At 36.4% G+C, this 23,245-nt stretch overlaps 2 protein-coding genes across 2 annotated transcripts in view; both read left to right on the plus strand.

Moving 5' to 3' along the window:
• Positions 1-8,234, plus strand: part of samd10b (sterile alpha motif domain containing 10b) — a 56,053-nt gene extending 47,819 nt beyond the window's left edge. The window contains exon 5 of the mRNA XM_079400579.1: positions 6,231-8,234. Coding sequence (XP_079256705.1) covers positions 6,231-6,253 — 23 coding nt within the window. The 3' untranslated portion in view covers positions 6,254-8,234. The remainder of the gene's footprint in view (positions 1-6,230) is intronic.
• Positions 8,235-19,325: 11,091 nt separating this feature from the next.
• Positions 19,326-23,245, plus strand: part of LOC306859931 (zinc finger protein 512B-like) — a 57,049-nt gene continuing 53,129 nt past the window's right edge. The window contains exons 1-2 of the mRNA XM_079401350.1: positions 19,326-20,035; positions 22,727-22,852. Of these exons, the coding sequence (XP_079257476.1) occupies positions 22,729-22,852 (124 nt within the window). The 5' untranslated portion in view covers positions 19,326-20,035; positions 22,727-22,728. The remainder of the gene's footprint in view (positions 20,036-22,726; positions 22,853-23,245) is intronic.

The raw sequence follows: 23,245 nt of genomic DNA on the forward strand, positions 1-23,245 counted from the left end.
GTAAATTTAACATTCCTTAAAATTAACATAATTCGAACTGTTTTTGCAGAACAGCATAAATATATTTTACACAGGCTGTAGTGTTGACTGCATTTGTCAAACTCCATGTTACAAAAGATATGATATTAGAAGATATCATAAAGATATTAATAAAAAATAAAAAAATGTAATTATTTCGTTTTTTTGTAATATATAATATATATACAGTATACACACACACATTTTGTTCTAATAATAATGTTTATTTATTTTTTACTGGTAGAAAATAAAAGGTTTCTAACAGTATTTAGGCATGGTTCGACCTCCAAATGTTGATAATCAGCATTTTCTAAAGGTCAAGCCTCTCCTTTCATTGAGCCCTTAGTATTGACTATAAATTCCAGACCCTATTTTGTGTCCGGTTCATAGAAAGTTCCAGATGAAGGACGAGGTTCAGCATGGGGGAAAACAAATCCTGAGTTTCCATATCCATTCATTATGTATGGAAAATGAAAAGAAACAGATGTTCGTATTTTTAGAAAGAAAACATAATGAAAATGGTTTGGCTTAGGGTTACTTGCGTGTAATTATGCATAATTAATATGAATTATAATAGTAAGTACATGTAACGTGTAACAAGGACACCTTAAAATAAAGTGTTAGCAATTTCTCAATATCCTATGTTATTACCAAATATAGAATTCAATCTTTTTTTCATCTTTCAGTTAGCACACGTTTTCTATTTCTTTTTAGAACTTACTGATTGTGGGCTTCATTGATCTGAGCTTATGCACCTCAGTTTTTGAGTGAATATTGACAAAATTACCCACCTCATAAGCTCAGATCAATGAAGCCTACAATCAATCAGTTCTCAAAAGAAATACAAAACCTGTGCTAATTGAAAGAAAACAAAAAGATTGAATCCAAGATATGGTGATAATATAGCATAATGTGAGATATACAAGCTATTTAAAAAAAAAAGACCAATCATTTTTGATTGGGATCACCAAATTAGGTAAATAAATTTTCAGACTTTTTGTCTTCCTAAAACCAGGCCTTAATGGAAGCTTTGGTATAATTTGAACACTGTTCTCTGCTGAAATTGGGTTGTCTTAACTCTTCCCCTCCTCCCTCTCTGGTCTCACTCTTTCCATTCTAAATGTTTTTCATACAGATGTTTTTTACCATCACAGTAATCAGGTGTCTTCATCAGAGGCTGTGCAGCTGACGACACAATCATTCTGACTTTCACCAGCTTTGGCACGGTGTTATTTGATGGCACGGCAGCACAAAGCACACCACCTGTTCCTTTCCTCAAATGCGTTTGTCCCTGATTGTCCATTGTCCAGCGATTTAAATTGTTCCTTCCATTGTACTCTTATCTTTTCTTACTTTCATATTCATTCGTTCTTTCTGGTCAGATTGAACTTGACTATCATTGATTGCCCAGGCCGGAAGAAACATGTCTCTAAATTGCAATCAGTGTATTTTTACAATCCCTACAAACTGATTGCATAACAAAAAAAATTATAAATCATGCAGTATTTCCAGTAGACAGCCGGCTGCTACAGTTATAATGTATTCCGATATGATCTAATTTTGTCTAGTCCTTTTTGTTTCTGCCCTGGATGAAAAGATCCTTCCTGCATTTTTCTCAGATAGCACTCTCTGCTGGTGACAGATTAAAGAAATATAGCACACCATGATGTTCTTGAGAGTAATTAGGGCCCAAGCCAGTAAGGCGCAGGGCCCTATTGTTCTTCTAAGGATTATTATTTTTTTTTTTTTTTTTTTTTTTTTTTTTTTTTTTTTTTTTATTTCAATCATCCGGGCACTTTTGGGGGCCTTAACGTGCCCGAAAACTCTCGAAAATTGGCACGCACGTTGGAACCTGCGGCCATTAGGACGCCGCTGAGGCTGGGACCCGGGCGTGGCACAGGGGCTCTACGGCGCCCCCTGGAAAATTGTCAGAAAGCTTGATGTATAGCTCACACATACTTGCACGTATTCATATGAAACTCGGTACACATATAGAACTCATTGAGCCGAACAACTTCCGCGCAGCATGTCATAGGCTCCGCCCAACAGGAAGTCGGCTATTCAGGGCTGTTTAAAAAGCGCATGCTCTGGAATTTGATATACTCCTCTGAGGATTTCCATACGATTGCCACCAAACTCGGTGAACATGATCTCAAGACATTGGGGACGCTAAATTGCGAAGATATTTTTGATATGTCGAACGGTTTGCCCGTGGCGAGGCGATGAAGTTATGGCGAAAAATGAGACCCAGGAAATGCCTAATAACGTCCACATACATTGTATGATGTTGATCAAACTCCAGTGGTTTGTTCGTTGTATGATGCCGATCGGATAGATGTGACTATTATGACTGAAAGTTATAGCGCCACCAACTGGCTGCAGGAAGTGTGTCGTTTTCAAAATTATTTGAATTCAGCATCTTATTTTTACTCGATTTGCTTCAAACTTCACCAGAATAATGTCAAAACACGGCCGATGTAAAACTGTGAAGGGAATATTGATATCTAAAATTATGTTGCCATGGCAACGTGTCAAAGTTGAAAATTCGTTTCTGGTGATTTTGAGGCAGATAACATGTTTAGAATGTCATGAAACTCAACACACATATGAGTATTAATGATAGTTAGACACTGGAAAAAGCTCATAAACGGGCGTGGAAGAGGCACTCTATAGCGCCACCTTTTGTCAAAAATGGGGGGGTTAGTTTTAGCTACAGACACCAAACTCGGTACATAAATTGTTCTTATTAATCCGGACAACTTTCTAATTTACAGTCATTAGCTACGACCAACAGGACGTCGGCTATATTTATTTTAATGTGGGTTTTTTTTTAAAACGGGCTGTAAACAAATTCATACTCCTCAAAGCAGAAACACGTAAATCACACCAAACATTTTTTCTCATGATGCCAAAATACTGAAGATGCTAAATTGCGGACGGATTTAGGATATCTTGAACGATGATTTAATGGCAATTTATTAAAGTTACAGTAAAAAAGAGATTTTTTTTTTTTTTTTATCTTTTAAGAGCAGCTTCCAAACACTTCATAAAAAATTACATACACAGAACAATACAGTCTGAGGATATGTGATTAATTTCATGAATTTACAATACACTATGCAGAGGAGAAAATTTAAAAACTATCAGACAGTTGTTACAATGCTTCTATGAGTGAGAGTTCCCTGTCAGCCTGCAGCTGAGTGAGGGGGTGGGGGTGGGGTGTGAGTGACTGTGTGAGTGACTGTGTGGATTGAGGAGCTGGGTGAGAGAGAGAAAGAGAGAGAGGGTCTGTTTTTTTTAAATCTTTAAAAAATGCTTATAAAGCATTAAAGGTTTTCATAACACTTTATAATTAAGTCTCAATTGTTAACAGTAGGGAATGCATTAATTAACATGAACTAACAATGAAAAATATAATTTTTTACAGCATGTTAATTCTTCATTGATAGTATGAACTTACAATGAACTAACAATGAACAAAATATTTTTAATGTTAGAAAAATAGTCATGTTCAAAAGAGAAACTTTAAAATTTAATAATATATTAACACATTTTGGAATTAATATTGATCAACATTAAATGGAATATAATTATTAATGATTATATATATATAATGATAGCTACAGACACCAAACTTGGTACATAAATTGTTCACATTAAGCCGGACAACTTTCTAATTTACAGACATTAGCTACGACCAACAGGAAGTCGGCTTTTTTTTTTTTATGTGTTTTTTTTTTTCAAAACGGGCTGTAAACAAATTCATACACCTCCAAGCAGAAACCACAAATTCACACCAAACACAGAACAAGACAGTCTGAGGATATGTGATTAATTCCATGAATTTACAGTACACTATGGCGAGAAGAAAATTTTAAAACTTATCAGAGATATCCTGTCACTGTGCTTCTAATGTGTGCGGTAGGTGACTGGGTGAGTGACTGACTGTGTGAGTTCAGTGAGTGTGGAGGGGAGAGAGAGAGAGAGAGAGAGAGAGAGAGAGAGAGAGAGAGAGAGTCTGTTTAAACTTCTCAATAAAATCCTTAAAAAATGCTTAAAGCATTAAAGGTTTTGATAACACTTTATAATTGAGTCTCATTTGTTAACAGTAGGGAATGCATTAATTAACATGAACTAACAATGAAAAATATATTTTTTAAAGCATGTTAATTCTTCATTGATAGTATGAACTTACAATGAGCTAACAATGAACATAATATTTTTAATATTAGAAAAATAGTCATGTTCAAAAGATAAAACTTTAAAATTTAATATATTAACACATTTTGGAATTGATTTTAAACATTAAAACATTGATTTCAACATTAAATGGTATATATTTATTAATGATGTAAATTAACAACAGTTAAATAATGTTGTTTTTTAACATTGGTTAATTCACAAATAACATTAAATATTAACAATATATTTTTTACTTTATTCATTTGTGTTAGAAAAAATTATTCATTTTAGTTAATGGAAAAATAAATCATTAAAAAATGCTTATAAATCATTAAAACCTTTGGTAACTATAATAATTTCTCATTTGTTAGCATTAGTAAATGCATTAACTAACATCAACTACCAATGAAAAATATATTTTCATAGAATTTAAAGTTTTATATGTTGTTCTGTGTGTGTGTGTTTCACAGAGTTGATGGTTTGGATTAACCCTTTAATTGCCGTATCCCTTAAAACCAAACTGCCAGAGGGTTACTGTGATGCTTGTGCTCGCTGGGCACCGTTTTATCGATGCCACCGGGGTGGCGTATGCTGACGGCTTGGGCCCGTCATCGCTGCTCGCAGCTATATTGTTAATTGCTACCGCAAGACAAGCTCCACTCAAACTCTCAAACAACATCTGGGCGGCCTGTCGCCGCAGCACTTCACGTATGAATGATGGTTGCTTCACATCTGAATCTTAAGAATTACTTGTTCCTGAAGCATTTTTCTAAGTACACCCTAGTCAAATTACATTTGAACAATATCCAAACCAGATTGTGACTATTTTCCAAAACCTGCTGAGATTAATGCCTACATGGGTGGCTGTCTTCTAATGTATCCTTCTAACTGACTGACTGTGTTGAAATCCCACAGACAGCAGCAATGTGCATCACACAAATAATGCAAACAAGTAATGGTTCATATATGTGAGGTAAAATACACTTTTAGAAAAAATATCTAAAAATGTAAAAAAATAATTTTAGGGCTGCAACATCTTCTCAGTGGACCAGTGCCCTGAAATATACATATTTGTACCTTATTTATCCCTAAAACTTGCATAATAGTATCTTAAGGGTACATATCACTACTCCTAGGTGCCAAAATGAACAGTTTTAGGCGGCAGGCTAGATATGGTACAAAATTGTCCTTGCAAGGGCACTGCCCCATGCACTGACAAGCTGTATAGCTACATATTAGTACAAAAGTACATATTATTATTCCCATTGCACACAAACTTACCAGATCACTCAGTGCATGGTTTTGGAATTTCATGACAAATTATGCATGTGGTATTTATTTTCGGACACCCTGCTCTCTAAGATGTACTGGCATTATCGGCCCACCACTTTATCAGACTGGCACATGATTTCAGCAAGCGAGGCTTAATTAGGTCATACTGTTTCAAAACTTTTGTAATTTCAATGATTTAATGCTAGGAGACATTGATCTAAAGATGAACCCATAAACCAGTGTCTAATATATGGTTTTAACTTATATGAATTGATTTAGAGTTTTGAAACGCTCAGTTTCTCCAATCACTATTTTATCTATTGTCTGCCTGTGAGCATAAATAAGAACTTACTTGCCTTGTAAGCTATACTTTAAATAGCCTAAAATATTGCATACTCAAATACTGGGCAAAATAGTTTATTTTAATTAGAGTTCAAACTTTAGAATTAGAATTGTGTACAAAGGAAGGCATCTATAAAGGCAGTATAGCGTTGTTGGGAACAGCCTTCAGATCTGATACACATGATACACATTTATGAGTGTTTTTAAAGCTCTGAATTTCTCCCTCATAAGACAAGCATTAGAGGGGAGAACATGAAGGTACAGAGGGATCTAATAGATAAGAAGCTAAATCCAGTGAGTAAATGTCTAACAAGAGAGGTTCTGTGATGCACATCCCTTCTCCACATGTATTTCCTGCAATCACATGAATAATTTATGCTCTTTTTCATTCTCTTGTCTCTTTCCTCTCTTTACAGCTTCCTTCGGCAACATTTCATAGCTCGTCTATCCTTTTGGCAGCTTTCTCGACTTCCCGGCAGATACGGGAGGACTTGTTCCAAACGGCTACGGCTAGAAAGAGAGAGAGAATCTGCCTGGAGGTGGAGCTGTGGACTGTTAACTCAACACCAATTTAACACAGGACCGTCTTTTTATGCAGATCTGAATGGGACTCAAAAGGACAAAGTCAGACTCTAAAACTGTAATATAGTGATAAGATTCAAGTCTCACCTCATCTCTACAAAACCTAGAGCACCAACCAGAGCTCTGTCAGACAATAGTGAGCATACGGATTGGATCAAGATGTTGACTTTCAAGAAGTTGACTCCAAATCTGAAGATGAACATTGATCTCAGATCATGTTAAGGAGCGATTCATCTCATCTAGTGTTGGGATGTCTGACAGACCTGCTTTTCTTTAACCCAGCATCACTCGCTCAACATGGACGTAGATGCAAAGATGAAGAAATCCTGTGTGGGAACAGACAATTCCTCCTCCTACCTCTCACAATAGATTGTATCATTTCATTTGCAGAGAATTAGATATAGAATAAGGCATGAAGTTTGATTATCCAATATCTTCCCATTCAAGCTAAAGGGATGTTCACACTTACAAAAACAACGACTACATGATCTGAAACAGGATATTATGAACAATTTGTTTAAAAATTAACATTGAATGTTAATAATATCAGATGCACACACCTAAAAAACCAACCATCGTTTTGATTTTCTTCTCAGGACGTTCAAGAGCTTCGTACATTGCTCCTGCTGTTACCTTCTTAAGTTATATTCTCGATTTCAGTGCCCTTTTTAAACTCTTGCACACAATGTAGCAGGTTTCCTCCTAATATACAAAGCATATATCAGTGTATGAATATACCTTTACTCTTGGAGTTAGAGTACGTGTCTAGATCACTCGTAGAAGTCCCAGTTGTCCAAGCAATAATGTAAAGAGGCGCCACATGTCTGCATGGCTAGACCTGATAGAGACTGTTTTTAAATCAGCTTACACCTTACAATCACAAAATGTAGATCTGCAACATATTTCACACAAGTAAACGCTTCTAGGTTCTACATCAATTTGGTGTTGCGTTGCAAGATGTCACAGTTTATAACACACTTCAAGTGCGTTTTCTCTTTCAGGTCAACTATTGTGATGGCAGAGCAACAGATTGAAGAGAACACCAAATAGTTGTTCGTTTTCATTGGATCAGTGTGTTTAACCATGTTGGTGTTTGTTGGGTCTGTGTGGACATGACAGTTGTGTTTCCCAACATAATAAATCCAAAAGCTAACTTTAAATGTTTGAAATGTTGCTGGCTGTGTGAATTAGGCTTTTGAGTAATGAGGTTTGTTATCTCCAAGAATGCAAGAAGGCATGTTAAGTATCTACTGTAGAGAGACCGTTTGTTTCCTCTAGCGTGATAAAGGAGCTTTTGTAGAGAGAATATAATTCTTTCCATATTGTGATTTTGTCTTTATTAGTGCTGATGAATCCTGAACGCTTCAACACTCAACTACACTGTGATGCAGTGGCATGTTTAAGGAAGGTTAGTCTGAGTTACTGTAAAATCTCATTTTTACATAGCAGCTGGAGTCTCAGTGTGACACCAGTCATTGTTCAAGGCTTTTACACAATGTACTCAAAGCTGACGGAAATCTGGCCCCGTGACACAAACCAATTCAGTCCATCAAGGTTATAAGTGTTTATATGAAACTGACAGGCTGGAATTGTTTCTGAAATTCATGTGACATAATGATAGATGGGGTTCCAGAGCGTTTCGCTGATTCTTGCATTCAGACATGCTAGCATTTTTTCTCTCCAGACATGGGCTTTTTCTTTCAAATCTTGTTATGCAAAAATGTGAGGGGAATGAACATTGTTTATGTAATGACTTGCTACCAACATGATTATACAAGAAATGGTGTGGCAAAGACAGCTGTATGCGTGTGTTTTGGAATAAAGTTTTCAAAATATGGATTTCTCATATGAAATTTGTCTTTCACTATTGTTTGAAACAATTATGGTATAAATTAGTAAAGAAGATTTATTAAAAATGCCCAAACCACCCATATTTGTCAGATTTATCTACAGTGAATAAGCCTTTTGGAAAAATGTGTCTTTTGGAATGTTTTTGGATTTTTTCCCCTTAAAATAAAAATACAGTAAAAACAGTCATATTGTGAAATATGACAGTTTGTGTTTTATTGTAATATATTTTATACCTCTGATGTAAATCTGAATTTTCAGCATCATTACTCTAGTCTTCAGTGTAACATGATCCTTCAGAAATCATTATAATATGCTGATTTGCTGCTCGAGAAACATTTATTATTATTAGCAATGATAAAATATTTGAGTTCTTCAGGATTCTATGAAAGTTGCTATGAGTATTTATTTGAAATATATGTTTTGTAACATGGTGTCTGCATTTGATTAATTTATATTTGAATATTATAATACTTTTAATTTTACTTAATATTATACTTGAATCATGCATGAAAGTGAGAACGTTAGGTTCCAAAAATACTGATTTGTTTAAAAAAAAGAACAGTAATGCTCCATATAGCACCATTTTCTGTTGGGATTTAAGCCTTAAAGGGATAGTTCACCCAAAAATGAAAATTCTGTCATTGATTACTCACCCTCATGTCGTTCCAAACCCGTAAGACTTTCGTTCATCTTCGGAACACAAATTAAGATATTTTTAATGAAATCCAAGAGCTTTCTGACCCACCATAGTGTCACAGATCGGTCAGGCTCACTCACCCAATCACAACGCACTCCGTCACCTGAGTATTAACTACACGCACCTGCAAGTCATCAACTCCCTCATCAACCAGCTCTTATAAGCACACACTTCACTTCACTCGATGTCTGATCTCGTTTATACGTAGTGGACGCTCTCCATGATATCCTGCCTATACATTGAGATACCTACCTTCTTTACTTACCTGTTGTGTCTTCTCCAGAGTTACCTTCTGCTCCTAGCTCCAACATCCCTCCAGCCTCCATCACATTGTGGATCATCCGTAACACATAGACAGTAACGCACACAATCAAGGCCCAGAAAGGTACCAAGAACATCAACAAAATAGTCCATGTGACATCAGTGGTTCAACCATTATTACGCAGCGCCTGAAAGTAGTCCCCAGCTAGGTAACTAGTTATGATATAAACTCTTTGGTCATTTTTGAGCGAGATGCTAACGGTCTAATCAGATTCAATGATCTATGCTAAGCTACGTTAAAAGTGCTACCGCCAGACCCGGCGATCAGCTGAATGGATTCAAAAACGGTAAAACTCAACTTTTTAATTCTAGGGGAGTTGTAAAATGAGCCTATTTCCAAAAAAAGTGTAGTGTTCCTTTAAGAAACATAAGTTGCTTACGTAAGAACAGGAGTTTATGTGCTTGATGAATTGGACAGTCATTGTAACCCTTATGTAGCAATTTGTTGGCAAATTTTATCCCTTTAAAGACTTAGCCTTCCATGTCGTAGCTATAGAAGACCATTTCCACAACATATTTAAAAAGCTGTTCAGAGTTTAGATCTCGTCATTTTGAGTTTTATATGCCAAGTTTCTGTCTCATTATATCATACCTGCAAACTCCTAAGAGGTCAAAAAGGTGCCATAGTTCGTAATTGAACCCTTGTAGGGGGGTCTATTTTTTGAGGATTTAACATGTAAATGAAGCATTCTGGTGCACTCTGACAACAAAATAAAGGAAAAAGACAACATATGCTTCAAGTAAAAAAAGCACATTTATACCACAAACTTTCTGGACAGTGCAACTCTCTTGTCATCGGTGTTCATACTTCTCTTTGCAATTTATTTTTGCAGATTTTAACGTTCACACTAGAGTGAGCATACTATCAGCAAACTCTGTATTTACAGACTGTTTAATGAAGCTGAGGTGCCATAAATGCATTTACACCAAAACATTTCAGATGCATAAATCATTTTATAAGATTAATGTTTTAAATATTTTTGAACATACAAGTTAAAAATGCTGGGAAAAATGCAACACTTTTCAAATATGAAACCAAACCACTAGTATATGGCAGTAAATGACTTTTTTAATGAGCGAGTCATTAGTCATTCATTCAACCCGCTGATTCATTCAAAAACGAAGCAAGTGACTACTGTCTTTATGAATGGGTTACTGGATCATTGACTCACTTTATTCGTTCAAAAACTTGGATTCATTCAGTAGCGAAACACTGCTGTGTTGCTCGGAGACACAAAACAGTTCTGCTGTGGCTTTGATTGAAACTTCAGCGAACTTGAGCAAAAACAGTAAATATTGTATTACAAATCGTGAACTTTGTCGAACACACTCCTGTCTACGAGCTTGCAATTTCTCTCTCTCTCTGCCCAGACCACCCACCCCACCCCCTCAAAAAAATAAAAAACTCTTCGGAACTAGACGATTCACATAAATGACATATTTTGATTCAAAACGGCGAATTTTGCCAAAAAGCAACTAGTTTGCAGGTATGAATTTAGACTTTCTTAGAATTGGGAGTTTATAAAACACAATTCTGAGTTTATATCTTACAATTTGGACTTTTTCTTAAAATTGCAAGTTTATATCTCACAATTATGATTTTTTTTCTTGAAATTTAAAGCTTAATATTTAATAGTTAATATTTCACAATTTCAACTTTTTCCCAGAATTCCCAGACTTTCTTTTAATTGTGAGTTTATATATTGCAGTTCAGATTTCTTTTTTTTCTTTTTTTTTATTGTGAGTTCTGAGTTTATATCTCACAATTATTCATTTATTTTCTCATAATTCTGATTTACATCTCACAATTGAGACTTTTTTTTAAATTGTGAGTTCATACTTCACAATTCTGGCTTTTTCATTCAAAATTGTTGCAACTTCTTGTAATTCTGATTTTTTTGTATTGAAATTCCAGTTTATATTTTGCAATTTTGGCTTTTTTTCCCTTGGAATTCTGAGTTTAAATCTAGCCATTTTTTCCTGAAATTTATTTCTCATAATCTTGCCATTCAGATTTTTTTTTATTGTTTTTTTTTTACTTTGAATTTAGCAATTTTGACTTTTTGCATATTGCATAATATTTGCATATTTCTTTCAAGAAATGTTTTGGTACATTACACTTTGTATCCATATCCATATTCATTCATAAATCCAAAGAACTTTTTGTGTGGATCAGATTTGAATGTACTTGAAAGCTGTTTTATGGCATCAAAGGACTGAATTCTCTCGTTCTCTAATATAAACACCTCCTTAGGTCATTTCTCCACTAATGAGCACAAACACCATCAGCGCAAACAGGCTTTTTTCCTCTCTTTCACCACCTGTTCCTTTGTTCCCTGCAGGGAAACCGTCGGCCCAGAGTCCTGAGTGACTGTGCAGTTATGCCACAGAGATCAGAGCCGTGCATCTGGTGTGCGCCGCACCTTTGTGTCTCTGAGTGTCACTTGTGGAAGCAGCTGTCACACAAACAGATAATTAAAGAGCGGTCGATCTCCACCGCCACCTTGAGAGGCAATTACCACACGACATGGAGGATTGCACAAATACGCGCATTATCAGCCCGTGACATTCTGTGACAGTATCTGACAGCACTGGAGCTCAGGGTTATGCCTCATTGGCCGCCACATGGCTTAACCAACCAAAAGCTGACAGTGAGGAGGGCAGTTAGAGCGGTGGGACACTGTCCAGAGTGTAGTGTGTCTGCGTCCCAATGTGCATACTATCCATCCTAAATTCTATATGATATTAGTAATTTTCAATACTATTTAGGGCAGATAGGGTGGATAGTATGCACATTGGGACGCAGGGTTTGTCTTATTCCCGGAACTAGCAGCGAATCTGCCACCTGCCTCAGAAATGTAGCAATAGAGTCTGTGCAGCTTTCGATTCATGTCTGAATGATTATGAGTGCACATGAATACCACCACGTGCAGTGTTGTGACTGATTACATTAGTCAATGACAAATGAGAGGGAAAAGGAAAAATCTTATGAATGTAGTCTAAAACACCATGCACTTTTTGTTTACATGCTGGTTTGGTTTTATACCATTTTCAAGAAAAGTCTAAAACTAATCTAATCTAAAATATAGAGGATCACTTCTGTCATCATTTTATTGTCATTACACCTATGCCAAACTCTTGCTCTATGGTAAAGCACTAAAGCCTGATTCACAAAGTTGCCTTGAAATAATGCACTGTTATATATATATATATATATATATATTGTAATTTTAACTATAAAACTGTAAAAATGCAATGCAATAAAAAAAATCTGAAAAACCTGTTAACTGGATAAAGCTATACCTTGCTATGAAAAACTGTAATAGATGTAATTAAACTTTTCATATAATATAACAGTAAAATGCTGATAAAAGTACAGTTTGTGGAAGAGAAAAAGAACAAATAATCTTACAATTTACAGTGGAAAACCATAAACTGGCTTTCCCAGAATTCCGTGTTTAAAAAATGTGTGTGTGTGTGTGTGTGTGTGTGTGTGTGTGTGTGTGTGTGTGTGTATATATATATATATATATATATATATATATATATATATATATATATAGTGGTGCGAAAAAGTGTTGGCCCCCTTCCTGATTTTTTATTTTTTTGCATGTTTGTCACACTTTAATGTTTCAGATCATCAAACAAATTTAAATATTAATCAAAGATAACACAAGTAAACACAACATGCAGTTTTTAAATGAAGGGTTTTTATTTATGAAGGGAAAACAAAATCCAAACCCACATGGCCCTGTGTGAAAAACTGTTAAAACATAACTGTGGTTTATCACACCTGAGTTCAGTTTCTCTAGCCACACCCAGACCTGATTACTGCCACACCTGTTCGCAATCAAGAAATCACTTAAATAGGACCTGCCTGACAAAGTGAAGTAGACCAAAAGATCCTCAAAAGCTACACATCATGTTGAGATCCAAAGAAATTCAGGAACAAATGAGAACGAAAGTAACTGAGATATGTCAGTCTGGAAAAGGTTATAAAGCCATTTCTAAAGCTTTGGGACTCCAGCGAACCACAGTGAGAGCCATTATCCACAAATGGAGAAAACATGGAACAGTGATGAACCTTCCCAGGAGTATTTCTGAATTAATTGTTAATTCAGAAATATTATTACATTTTTGGGCAATAACACCCAAACAAGGTCATTTCTGATTTTTGCATGTTGGTCTCACCACTTTATTTTTCTTTGGCAAACAAAAGTTTTTCAAATATTAATAATCAGCTATTTTCAGCATTTAAAAAAATAAAACTTTTTTTAAGTGAAATAATAATAGTGCCATAAAATAATAATTATTAAGGGCTTTCCTTTATTTTTATCATGTTCTTTATATTTTGATTTCAGGTCAGTTGTATCCACTAAATGAAAAGCATATTCAGTGTATTTTTATATAAAATAATAGTTTGAGACGAAAATGAGTGTCATGCCATTGACCCAGCTTTGGCAGACTCATATTTTCTTTAAGCCTTTATTTTCTGAGAATCATGATAGAAGCTAATAGTTTTTGATCATTTGTATCTACTTTTCCAATCATTCTTTGTGCGAACACAAAATAAAAATAAAGTAATAAAGACAAATTTATAAAATAAAGCAACAACTGTCAAGCACATCCTTTGCTGACTAAAGAAAAAAATCTTCCTGTTTTTTTTTATTTTTTTATCAGGAAGTAAAAAGAAATAATAAATCACAGGAAGACTTGAAGGCAGCATAAACTCATCTATGTCTTTGAAGTACTAACAATTAAGGAGACTGAAAAAGGCACGTAAAATGATCTCCTGCAGTGGTGAAAAATGTTTGAACCAACTTTTAGCAAGTTTAAACTGGTCTAGCTGGTCTCCCAGCCTGGCCAAGTCAGATTAAGTTTAGCTTTATTTCCCAGCATGGTCTATGTACAAACGGTCTGTGCTATTTTAGCAAGGCTTTCCTGGTATGTTCTCTTTCATCATTCACATCACCGTCTGTGATGAGACAAATACAGGACTAGTCAGGCGCAGCGTGGATGCATATGTATCTCTGTCAGTGAGCTGGTGACAGCAGCATTTATTTGAGATCCCTGAACTGCTCTGCTATTGTGATATATGACTGCACTTTCCCTCTGGGTTCTGTTCATGTTGTGCTCCACAAAACATATGTTACACACTCCATCTATTTAAGATGAAAGATCTGCGCGATCGATCATCACTGTAACAGTACACACAAACCCATGTATCGCCTATATCTCTCATGTCATCTTATGCACTGAACTCTTCTCGTCGCTCCGTTCTGTCTGCTGCAGTCACTGGGCCGTGACTCAAGGTAAGTGAACACCTGATGGTAAACTGACCAGCAAGTGTTGAGAAATCAGCTTAATGGTGTTCAAGATCTATGACACCGTTCTGCTTTATCAGCAACACACGCAAATCTATATATCAGCACCGCTGGAAGCAGATTTATGCTCTGTCGATCCCTATTCAACCATAACCATTAATTTCAGCTGCATTATATGATGAGAAAAGGGAGATAAAGAAAAAGAGAGAAAGAGAGAGGGGAGGTAATGGGATTGCTTGGACAATGAACTATTTTCTATTTTATTTTCTTATATTCTTATATTCTGAATTGTATCTACTTTTATAACACACGATTTATATTGGGGATATTACTGTTACCTAAAGACAAATAAACAATAAATTAATGGATGTAAATTGAAATCAAATAAATAATTGAAATGAAATATATTAAAAACTTAAACTTAAGTACTAAAATAATTAAAACTAAACTAAAAAAAATTAAAATGAACAAAAAATATATTACTATACATTGAAAAAGCATTACTAAAACTTAAATTGTAAAAAATAAAAACTAATTCAAAATATTAACAGACTATAACAATATTTCAGTCATACTAAAATAACACTGTTTCTTAATAAATATTCATATTAAAATTAATTAATATTAAAATACTTTAATATTACATGAAATATTAAATCATTTATATAAGAAACAATAATTCTATGAATTAAAATAGATCTAATCAAGTGCTATAGTTAATAACTGTATTTTAAGTCTGGCCTATTCATACACGGAGAGCAATATTAATGCATTTTCGTAAGCATTGCTTACATTTAAAGGGGTCATATGGTGTTGCTAAAAAGAACATGATTTTGTGTATTTGGTGTAATGCAATGTGTTTATGCAGTTTAAGGTTCAAAAAACACATTATTTCCCACATACTGTACATTATTGTTGCTTAGGCCCTAGCCCGGCCCACGTCCGACAGCTTATCATAATTACCGGCCCGAGTCCGACCCGAGCCTGTCTTTTTATCCCCCTTCTCCAAAAAGAGTTTATACTACTGTTTCGGCTATTAAAATAGTTCAGTTTTGTAAACGCTAAAATTATTATATTTCGTTTCGTTTTTTTATTAAGTTAATTTAGAAAAACGTTTGGAGCATTTTTGTTTGTTAAATAGCCTATAAGTTTTTGTTTTTTTTAAAGTAACGACCAAGCAGCCAGCGGCATGAGCTGATCATAGCCTATGTTTGATCAATTTAGCCTTCTCATATCATCACGACTTGCCTAAAATAAAATCTATAGATATACTAAAACAGTTCAAGCATATAACAATGTTTAAACGCTAAACCTGCGCTATAATAATAATGTGCGCTAGCCTATGTCTGAGTTTGGAGAGAAAGTGGAAGCTAAAGCGCGCTCTGCAGGACATGGAGGCACCAGCAAACACTTGGATTGTTTTCAGTGGAAACAAATTAAAATAGTCTACACCGTCTTTTTTTTTTTTTTGATAAAGGTAAGAGTAATACATCATTCGGAAATGTAAAGGGTCTACTTGTATTTGTGTGCACTCACAATACCAACAAAAGGTAGTTATTTTATAAAACAAATAAAACAAGCATGATGCACTTTCTGCGTCTTGAACAGGAGCGCTTCACAAAAATGAACCGAAGCTGAGCGAATACATGCCTCACAGACATGATAAATATATCTATAGAAAGCTTTAAATGATCACTTAACGAAATAAATCAACTGAAAACAAAAACTCTTTTATTATAATCTTAATCATAATCAATAAAGATGCATTTCTCTCTAAAGGCGCGTCTAATGAGGAGATGGCGTGTCAGGATCAGCAACTTCATCCTTGCGGCACGGACTCAGAAAACATTAGTTTATTAGTAAATAATTCAAATATCTCCTTACTATTTCCCACAGACACATTCATGGTTATGTTTGCTGGGGTTTTTCAGCAAGCTTTACTCTATTGCGTGCATTTGAACGCAGAACTCTTCAGCTGCGCTGAAGTCACTTGAGCACCTGCTGCTGCTGCGGGACACCATCGAGCTGCTCTCAGTCACGGCACGGTCTCGTGTTGTTTCCACCAGCGCGGAATTTTTTTTCATCACTAATCGATAGATGTCTACAATATAAAAATAAGGAGAAACCCAAAACAGGCCCGAGGCCCGGCCCGCATCTGAACTATGACATGAAAATTGGCCCGAAGCCCGGCCCTATGACGTAAAAAAGTCAGGGCCCGTTGGGCCCGGGCCGAAATGCAGGGCTCTAATCACCATCTCTACATTTGTGATCGGAGAAACGACAAACAAGCACTACTCTACACTGCTCAAAACTCACGTTTGAATCGTCAGTGGCAAATTCTTTAAATAAGAAAAGGTACTTACAGGCTGTGAGTCAGAAGCACCAAACTGTCCTTGCAAAGTTGGAATTGCCTCACTTTATAGAAACAGCCTTTGTGCAAGCCAGCAGTGTAGGTTACTCTTCCAGGTTCAGGAAATAGTCCTCTATAAAATGCGCTGCACACACTCTAATATTTGGGTTGAACTGTTCTGGAACAGTGTTGTAAATACAACTGAACAACTGATTTCTAGTTGTGTCCCTTTTTGGAAGACCAAACAAAGTACTTTCGCTCTCACAATGAAAGGGCATGGCGCCAGTATACGTTTGGGGGGTGTTTTGCGAATCTTCCCACACCGTGATGTAGACATGTGGGGGCGTGTTTGAATGAGCCGTTTTAGGAGGGCGTGGTCGAGTCTTAACTTTTATAAAGAATATCTCTTTGGTTTTGAGACTTTAGTTTTTGCAACTTCAGGGATCTTATCTATGCACAAACAGCTTGTAACACTCCAAAGAGAAAGAAAAACTTGAAATTGCATCATATGACCCCTTTAACAGCAATTAAAACAACCATTATTGGTGTAAAGAGTCATGTTTTATTTAAAAAAAAAAAATAGTATAGTCTTTTAAAAAGTAAAAATATTAGTTGCTGAACATTTATATTTTAAGATAATGTGGGACACATTCAAGAGAACTTCTATTTCTAAACTTTGGCCTTGATCAAATTTAATATTAAACTGAGCAAAATACTGTATTTTTTGTTTACTGCACATTCACATCTCTTTTCCGCAAGTAGCCACAAATGGTGGACCGCCTAGAGAAACCAGTCGAAGACCCCTGGAAAGTGCATTGATAGATGAATCACAGTCTCTCTCTGCAAAATGGATCGTCAAGGGAACCCAAAGGAAACTGCTCTTCTTTTGAACTAGCAGCTCTCGATCAAACAAAAATAACACACACATTGCCAATCTCAGCAGTAAATAGAAATTTCCCTCCATGTCTTCAGTTATTCTTGGATTTCAACAGCGAGGAGTTACTCAGAGCTGAAGCAGTTCTTCACACAGCTGCTTTACTTCATTTCATGGCCTAAAATACAGCTGGAGCGTTAACATACAGTATTACCACAGGGTTATGGGAACGTATCCAGATGACATGAACTACCCATTATGTGTGAGTAGTTTGGCCTTCAGCAGTCACTAACACAGAGGCCTCTGGTAGACATGAGTTTCTGTAGCTAATAACATACAAAACTTGTCATCTTCCAGAAAAACAGCCAATAGGGTTTAGATTTATATTTCATGTGCATTATTAATGTCATGAGATTGATAGTTTGAGAGACGTGTTAAGTGCTCATCACCTGTTATCATCCGTCATAAACTCATCCTACTGTCAAATAATCCTGCGCTATACTGCTGACTAGATGTATGAGAGAAGAAAGGGCAACGATGGAAAACGCTTTTGGTAAATAAGATCACTAGAGTTAATTAACTAATGCTCTAAAATAGATAGGATAACATAGCATGTTATCATCTGAGAGCTTGTCTGCTAAAATAGGGCTTTCATGTGCTGAGGGTTGATTTATTTTTACTTTCCGTGGCTACTTTTGGTCAAATATGGCATTTACAGTCAGTATAAAATAGGAATTCGTTTTGGGGTGTCACTTTTTCCACATTTCGAGTCTCAATAACATCCTGAGAAAAGCAGTCATTTGCCTCCCCCTCCTGGTGAACTCAGTAATAGTGCTTACATTAATAATGGGTTAAGGTCTCTATTAAGCCCTGTGACGTAGGTGTGGAAAGCGAGACCTCAACTGAGAATTATTTAGAAAACATAAAAATTAATAATTTGCATTGCAAATGCGATTTTGACTTTTTTTGAGAGAGAGAGTTTGAGAAAAGTCGTGAACTGCTTAGTTGTTAAATGTCATTATAATATTAAAACGTTCAAAATTCCACATTTAAAGTGACTCACGTTGTAAACAGAAATAAAATATGCATAGCAAGGACAGAAATTAATAAAAACAAAACTAGACGTTATGTTAACTTTTGTCTTCTGTACAGCAAAAAATCCTAGTTAAAATAATACATTTGTATCAATATGTGCAAATCCATATGCAATATTTATTTTATCGAAAAGAAGACGACGTCATAATGATCCGAGTATCCTCAGATTATTAACTTGCCCTAAAAACGAAGTAATTTTTTCTCATTATAATGTTGGGAAGACTCTCATTTCATGCGTCCGCTGCACGCTACATTGTTTTCGTCATAAGAGAACGGCATTACGTCAAGCCGCATTAAACGCTTTCATTCAGGCAGGGGCTTTATGATGCAGAAATACCCAAATGATTGGCCTGATATCAAAATGAGTGATCATAAATAATAACGCGAGAGTTTGCAAGTTGCCTGCCGACTGTAGTCACAACTGTCAAAGGCAGCAGCGGATACGCGCGTGACCCAGCACCCATACTGTTACTGTACACGGTCTCGGAGATAATATCCCTATCAAACAAATACACGGCATAATCCCGAGGTAAGGACCGGAATCGAGGGGCTGCGGCGAAACCGCGCGAGGCTCTCCGTCGCGTTCACTTCCTCCACCCTCGATTACGGCACTAAACATATCCCCGAGCCACCTTTAGCAACAGCGCGAAGGGTTTTTTTTTTTTTTTTTACTCCTCCTTCGTATTAAAGTCGCCATTTTGCTTCACTGCCTATGAAAGCTTCTTGTATTTTCATATTTTTTGCGGCGTTTCTGCGTTTTTGTGCGCGTGCTTTTGAGTTGTATTTTAATGAGAGAGCTCGTGGATTACATATTAATGAAGAGGGGCGCCGAGTGCAGTCTGGAAACACGGTGAAAGTGTTCGGCTTGTGGGCATTTGCATCAGCTTGCTCTTTTCTTCTTCCTCCTCCTCCTTCTTCTTCTTCATCATCTTCCTCCGCGGATACGCACAGCGGGGGCCGTGAGTGTGGCTACCGACCGTGACGCCCGTCTGTCCGCGACCCTCCGCGCGTCAGGTGCGTTTGCCATGTAAAGTCAAGCGGCGCGACGCGACAGTAAAGGCTACAGCCTGACCCCACGTGGGTCACCCGCTCACCCGCTCACCCGCCAGTGTTGGGTGGCTTTCCAGGTAGGTGTGGCCTTCGAGAAGTCGATTATCTGTCAATACTGCCAATAAAGGCATAAGCTCGCCGGACTGTGCAAAGCGGCGTGGTTTAACGCGTTACGCGGTATTAAGGCTTTTTTTGGGAATGAAATATACAAGAAGAATGTGTTGTGGTGTTTTTGGGCAAACTGTCAGGCATGATACAAACACTCACTTAAAAAGACTTATGTGGGTCATTCTTATTGTGCAGTAGCAGGCCTACATTTTCATGCCCCTGTCATGTATGCTCCTGTCATGTACGTGTATATTGGGTTATTAAAAGTTTGTTAAAATGTTAAATATGAAAATCAGATTTTAGGATTACTGTGGAGTGAAAATGAGTTAAGACTTGATTTGTGCAATCTTGGGAATAGTGTTTTAATCAAGAATCAATATAGATTTTTACTGTGCCCTCAATATCACTTTCTATCATGTTAGTCTGTGGTAAAATCTTTAACTTAAAAAAATTACTATAAAAGAGTTCCCTATGACATCATCTGCCAGGAAGTGACACCATTTTTTTTTGTGGGAAAACAAAAGAATAAACATCTAAAACTACTACTAATGCACTGCTAGTTTGTGGTATTAATTGGTTTGTTCCAGTCTAAAAATGCCATCCTGTTTGATAAAATTACAGAAATCTGCTTATTAATATTAAAAAATTCCATTATTTTAAGTAACCATTCTATTAATTTTCTTGTTCTTGTGTAAATAATGGCATTAATAATGCTGAATCATTTGATTCTGATCAGAGCATTGCAGAAAGTCTGGAATAATATCATTAAAAAAACAAATAGAAGTACTTAAATTACAAGTCAAGCATATTTATTCTTCAGAAGTTAGAGTTTTGATAGGTTCTGCGTAGCAGGAATGAGCCATGTGTGTTTCTCTGATTGTGTAGGCACACTTCCATCCACAGCCTTTCTAAAGTGTGTGATAAATTCCCCAAATACCATAGCACTTAGTCCTACCAGCTGCTTTTCCTATTACCTTATTGCTCTTTTCCTTTTTGGAATAAACTTCTGGCTCACAGTCTCTGGTCCATAAATAATTTGGTGTAATGATCTTCAGCACTTGAAGATCTATCGTTCTTCTATGTGGGTTAGGTGATGGGAGGGCCATTCTGAGATCTGGTGAGGTATAATGCAGGCCTGTTTTGTGGTTTAATAGCACAGCTGTGAGCTGTACCTGTTGTTTTGGTTGGCATTTTAAAAGAGTATACAGTACGTACAGTATGCTGTGATGGTTAGAGGGGTTACAGCTTGATTTCACATCTCTTACAGACATACTGTATATATGTGTGTCAGTACATGTGCAGTAGCTTTTCAACTTTTAGTCTAATGAAAGTTTATCATGATCATGCAGTATTGCCTAAAGTAAACCCTTTCAATTAGCACTCACCGGAAATGTACTAGCGCATCTGACAGGGAGACATTCCCACGGCATGCATTAGATGAAGCATTTATCTGTGGTGTTCATAAAATCTCCTTTGACACGTGATAAATCATACAGCCATATGCCCGGCCACTGTTCAGCAAATAATAGAACACTAAATTAATGGTGGTTTAAAAAGACACAAATTAGTGACCCATTTGGCCAAATCTAATGAAGAAGTGAAATGACATTTATTTAAGTTAATAAAGTATGATCACAGTCTAATCAGTGCTGTTTATTTTAATTAGTCATTGTCAGGCTTCATTCATTGCAATAAACTGGCCGTTTCCCTTCTGGATTGATGACTGAAAAGAAAAAACATTCAGCCAGAGTTTTAAATTGATTAATACATTTATTATTATTATTATTATGTGCATTAAGTTACAATGAAAATGATCAGATGTGTAGTAAATAAAGAAATAAACAAGTAATCATAAGGAATGACTGTATGGATGGACGGACGGACGGACGGACGGACGGACGGACGGACGGATAGATAGATAGATAGATAGATAGATAGATAGATAGATAGAGATAGACAGACAGACAGGCAGATAGGTAGATAGATAGACAGACAGACAGACAGATAGATAGATAGATAGACAGATAGATAGATAGATAGATAGATAGACAGACAGATAGGTAGATAGATATAGACAGACAGATAGGTAGATAGAGATAGACAGACAGACAGATAGATAGACGGACGGACGGACGGACGGACGGACGGACAGGTAGGTAGGTAGGTAGGTAGGTAGGTAGGTAGGTAGATAGATAGATAGATAGATAGATAGATAGATAGATAGATAGATAGATAGATAGATAGATAGATAGATAGATAGATAGATAGATATAGACAGACAGATAGGTAGATAGAGACAGACAGACAGACAGACAGACAGACAGACAGACAGAGAGACGGATGGATGGATGGATGGATGGACGGACGGACGGCAGACAGACAACCGTGCTGAAAGACTGTAATTGTAATTTTCTCTCATGCAGTCAGGCAATGAAATCGATGACAGTTATTAGGTGTGTGTGTTCTATTATTTTGATATTTTCATTGTTGTTATATTTCTCCACATATATTTCAAGCTTTGGCAATATTGCAAAAAGGTGCAGGTGTCTGTAATCCCAATTCAAAAACTTTCAGATACCGTGAAAGCATCTTTGGATTTATGTTGTTTCTGTGCAGAGAATGCATTTTTCTTTGGCCTGATCTATTTGTGTCCTAAACAGGCATGGACACCTCCAGTGGTGCCCGGGTGGTGAAGCCTTCCTCAGGCTTGTCAAAGGGGCGCGCTGCCAAACAGGCCCACCCCGCAGAGATGGCCCGAATGGGCAGCACTGAAAACGACAATCACGGTAAGAACGCAAGCTGCTTGCTTGGGTTTAAAAATACAATAAAGTTTTTCAACGAACACACACAGGGCATGTAAATTGTTAACAAATCATTGGTTTATGCAGGTGGCATTTACCAAACATTGTTGTTTACATGGTGGGCATATTAAAAATGAATAAACAACTTTGTTGAATCGTTGACATCATTTCAGATTTTTGTTTGCACAGTCTGTGGAGTACATTTACACATTAACATAGCTGAGGTTTACAACTGCACTCTTGCTTCAACCTGTCTTACATCTCTGAGGTTTTGACAAGCGATTTCACACTTGTGTGCTTAAGAGAGGAAATGATGGCTGCCTTATTATGGTGAAAGGTGTTTTGACAGATGAAGTCCTTCTACTGGTAGTAAGGTTG

The sequence above is a fragment of the Barbus barbus genome, assembly GCF_936440315.1.
Source record: "Barbus barbus genome assembly, chromosome: 40".
NCBI classification, from domain to species: domain Eukaryota; kingdom Metazoa; phylum Chordata; class Actinopteri; order Cypriniformes; family Cyprinidae; genus Barbus; species Barbus barbus.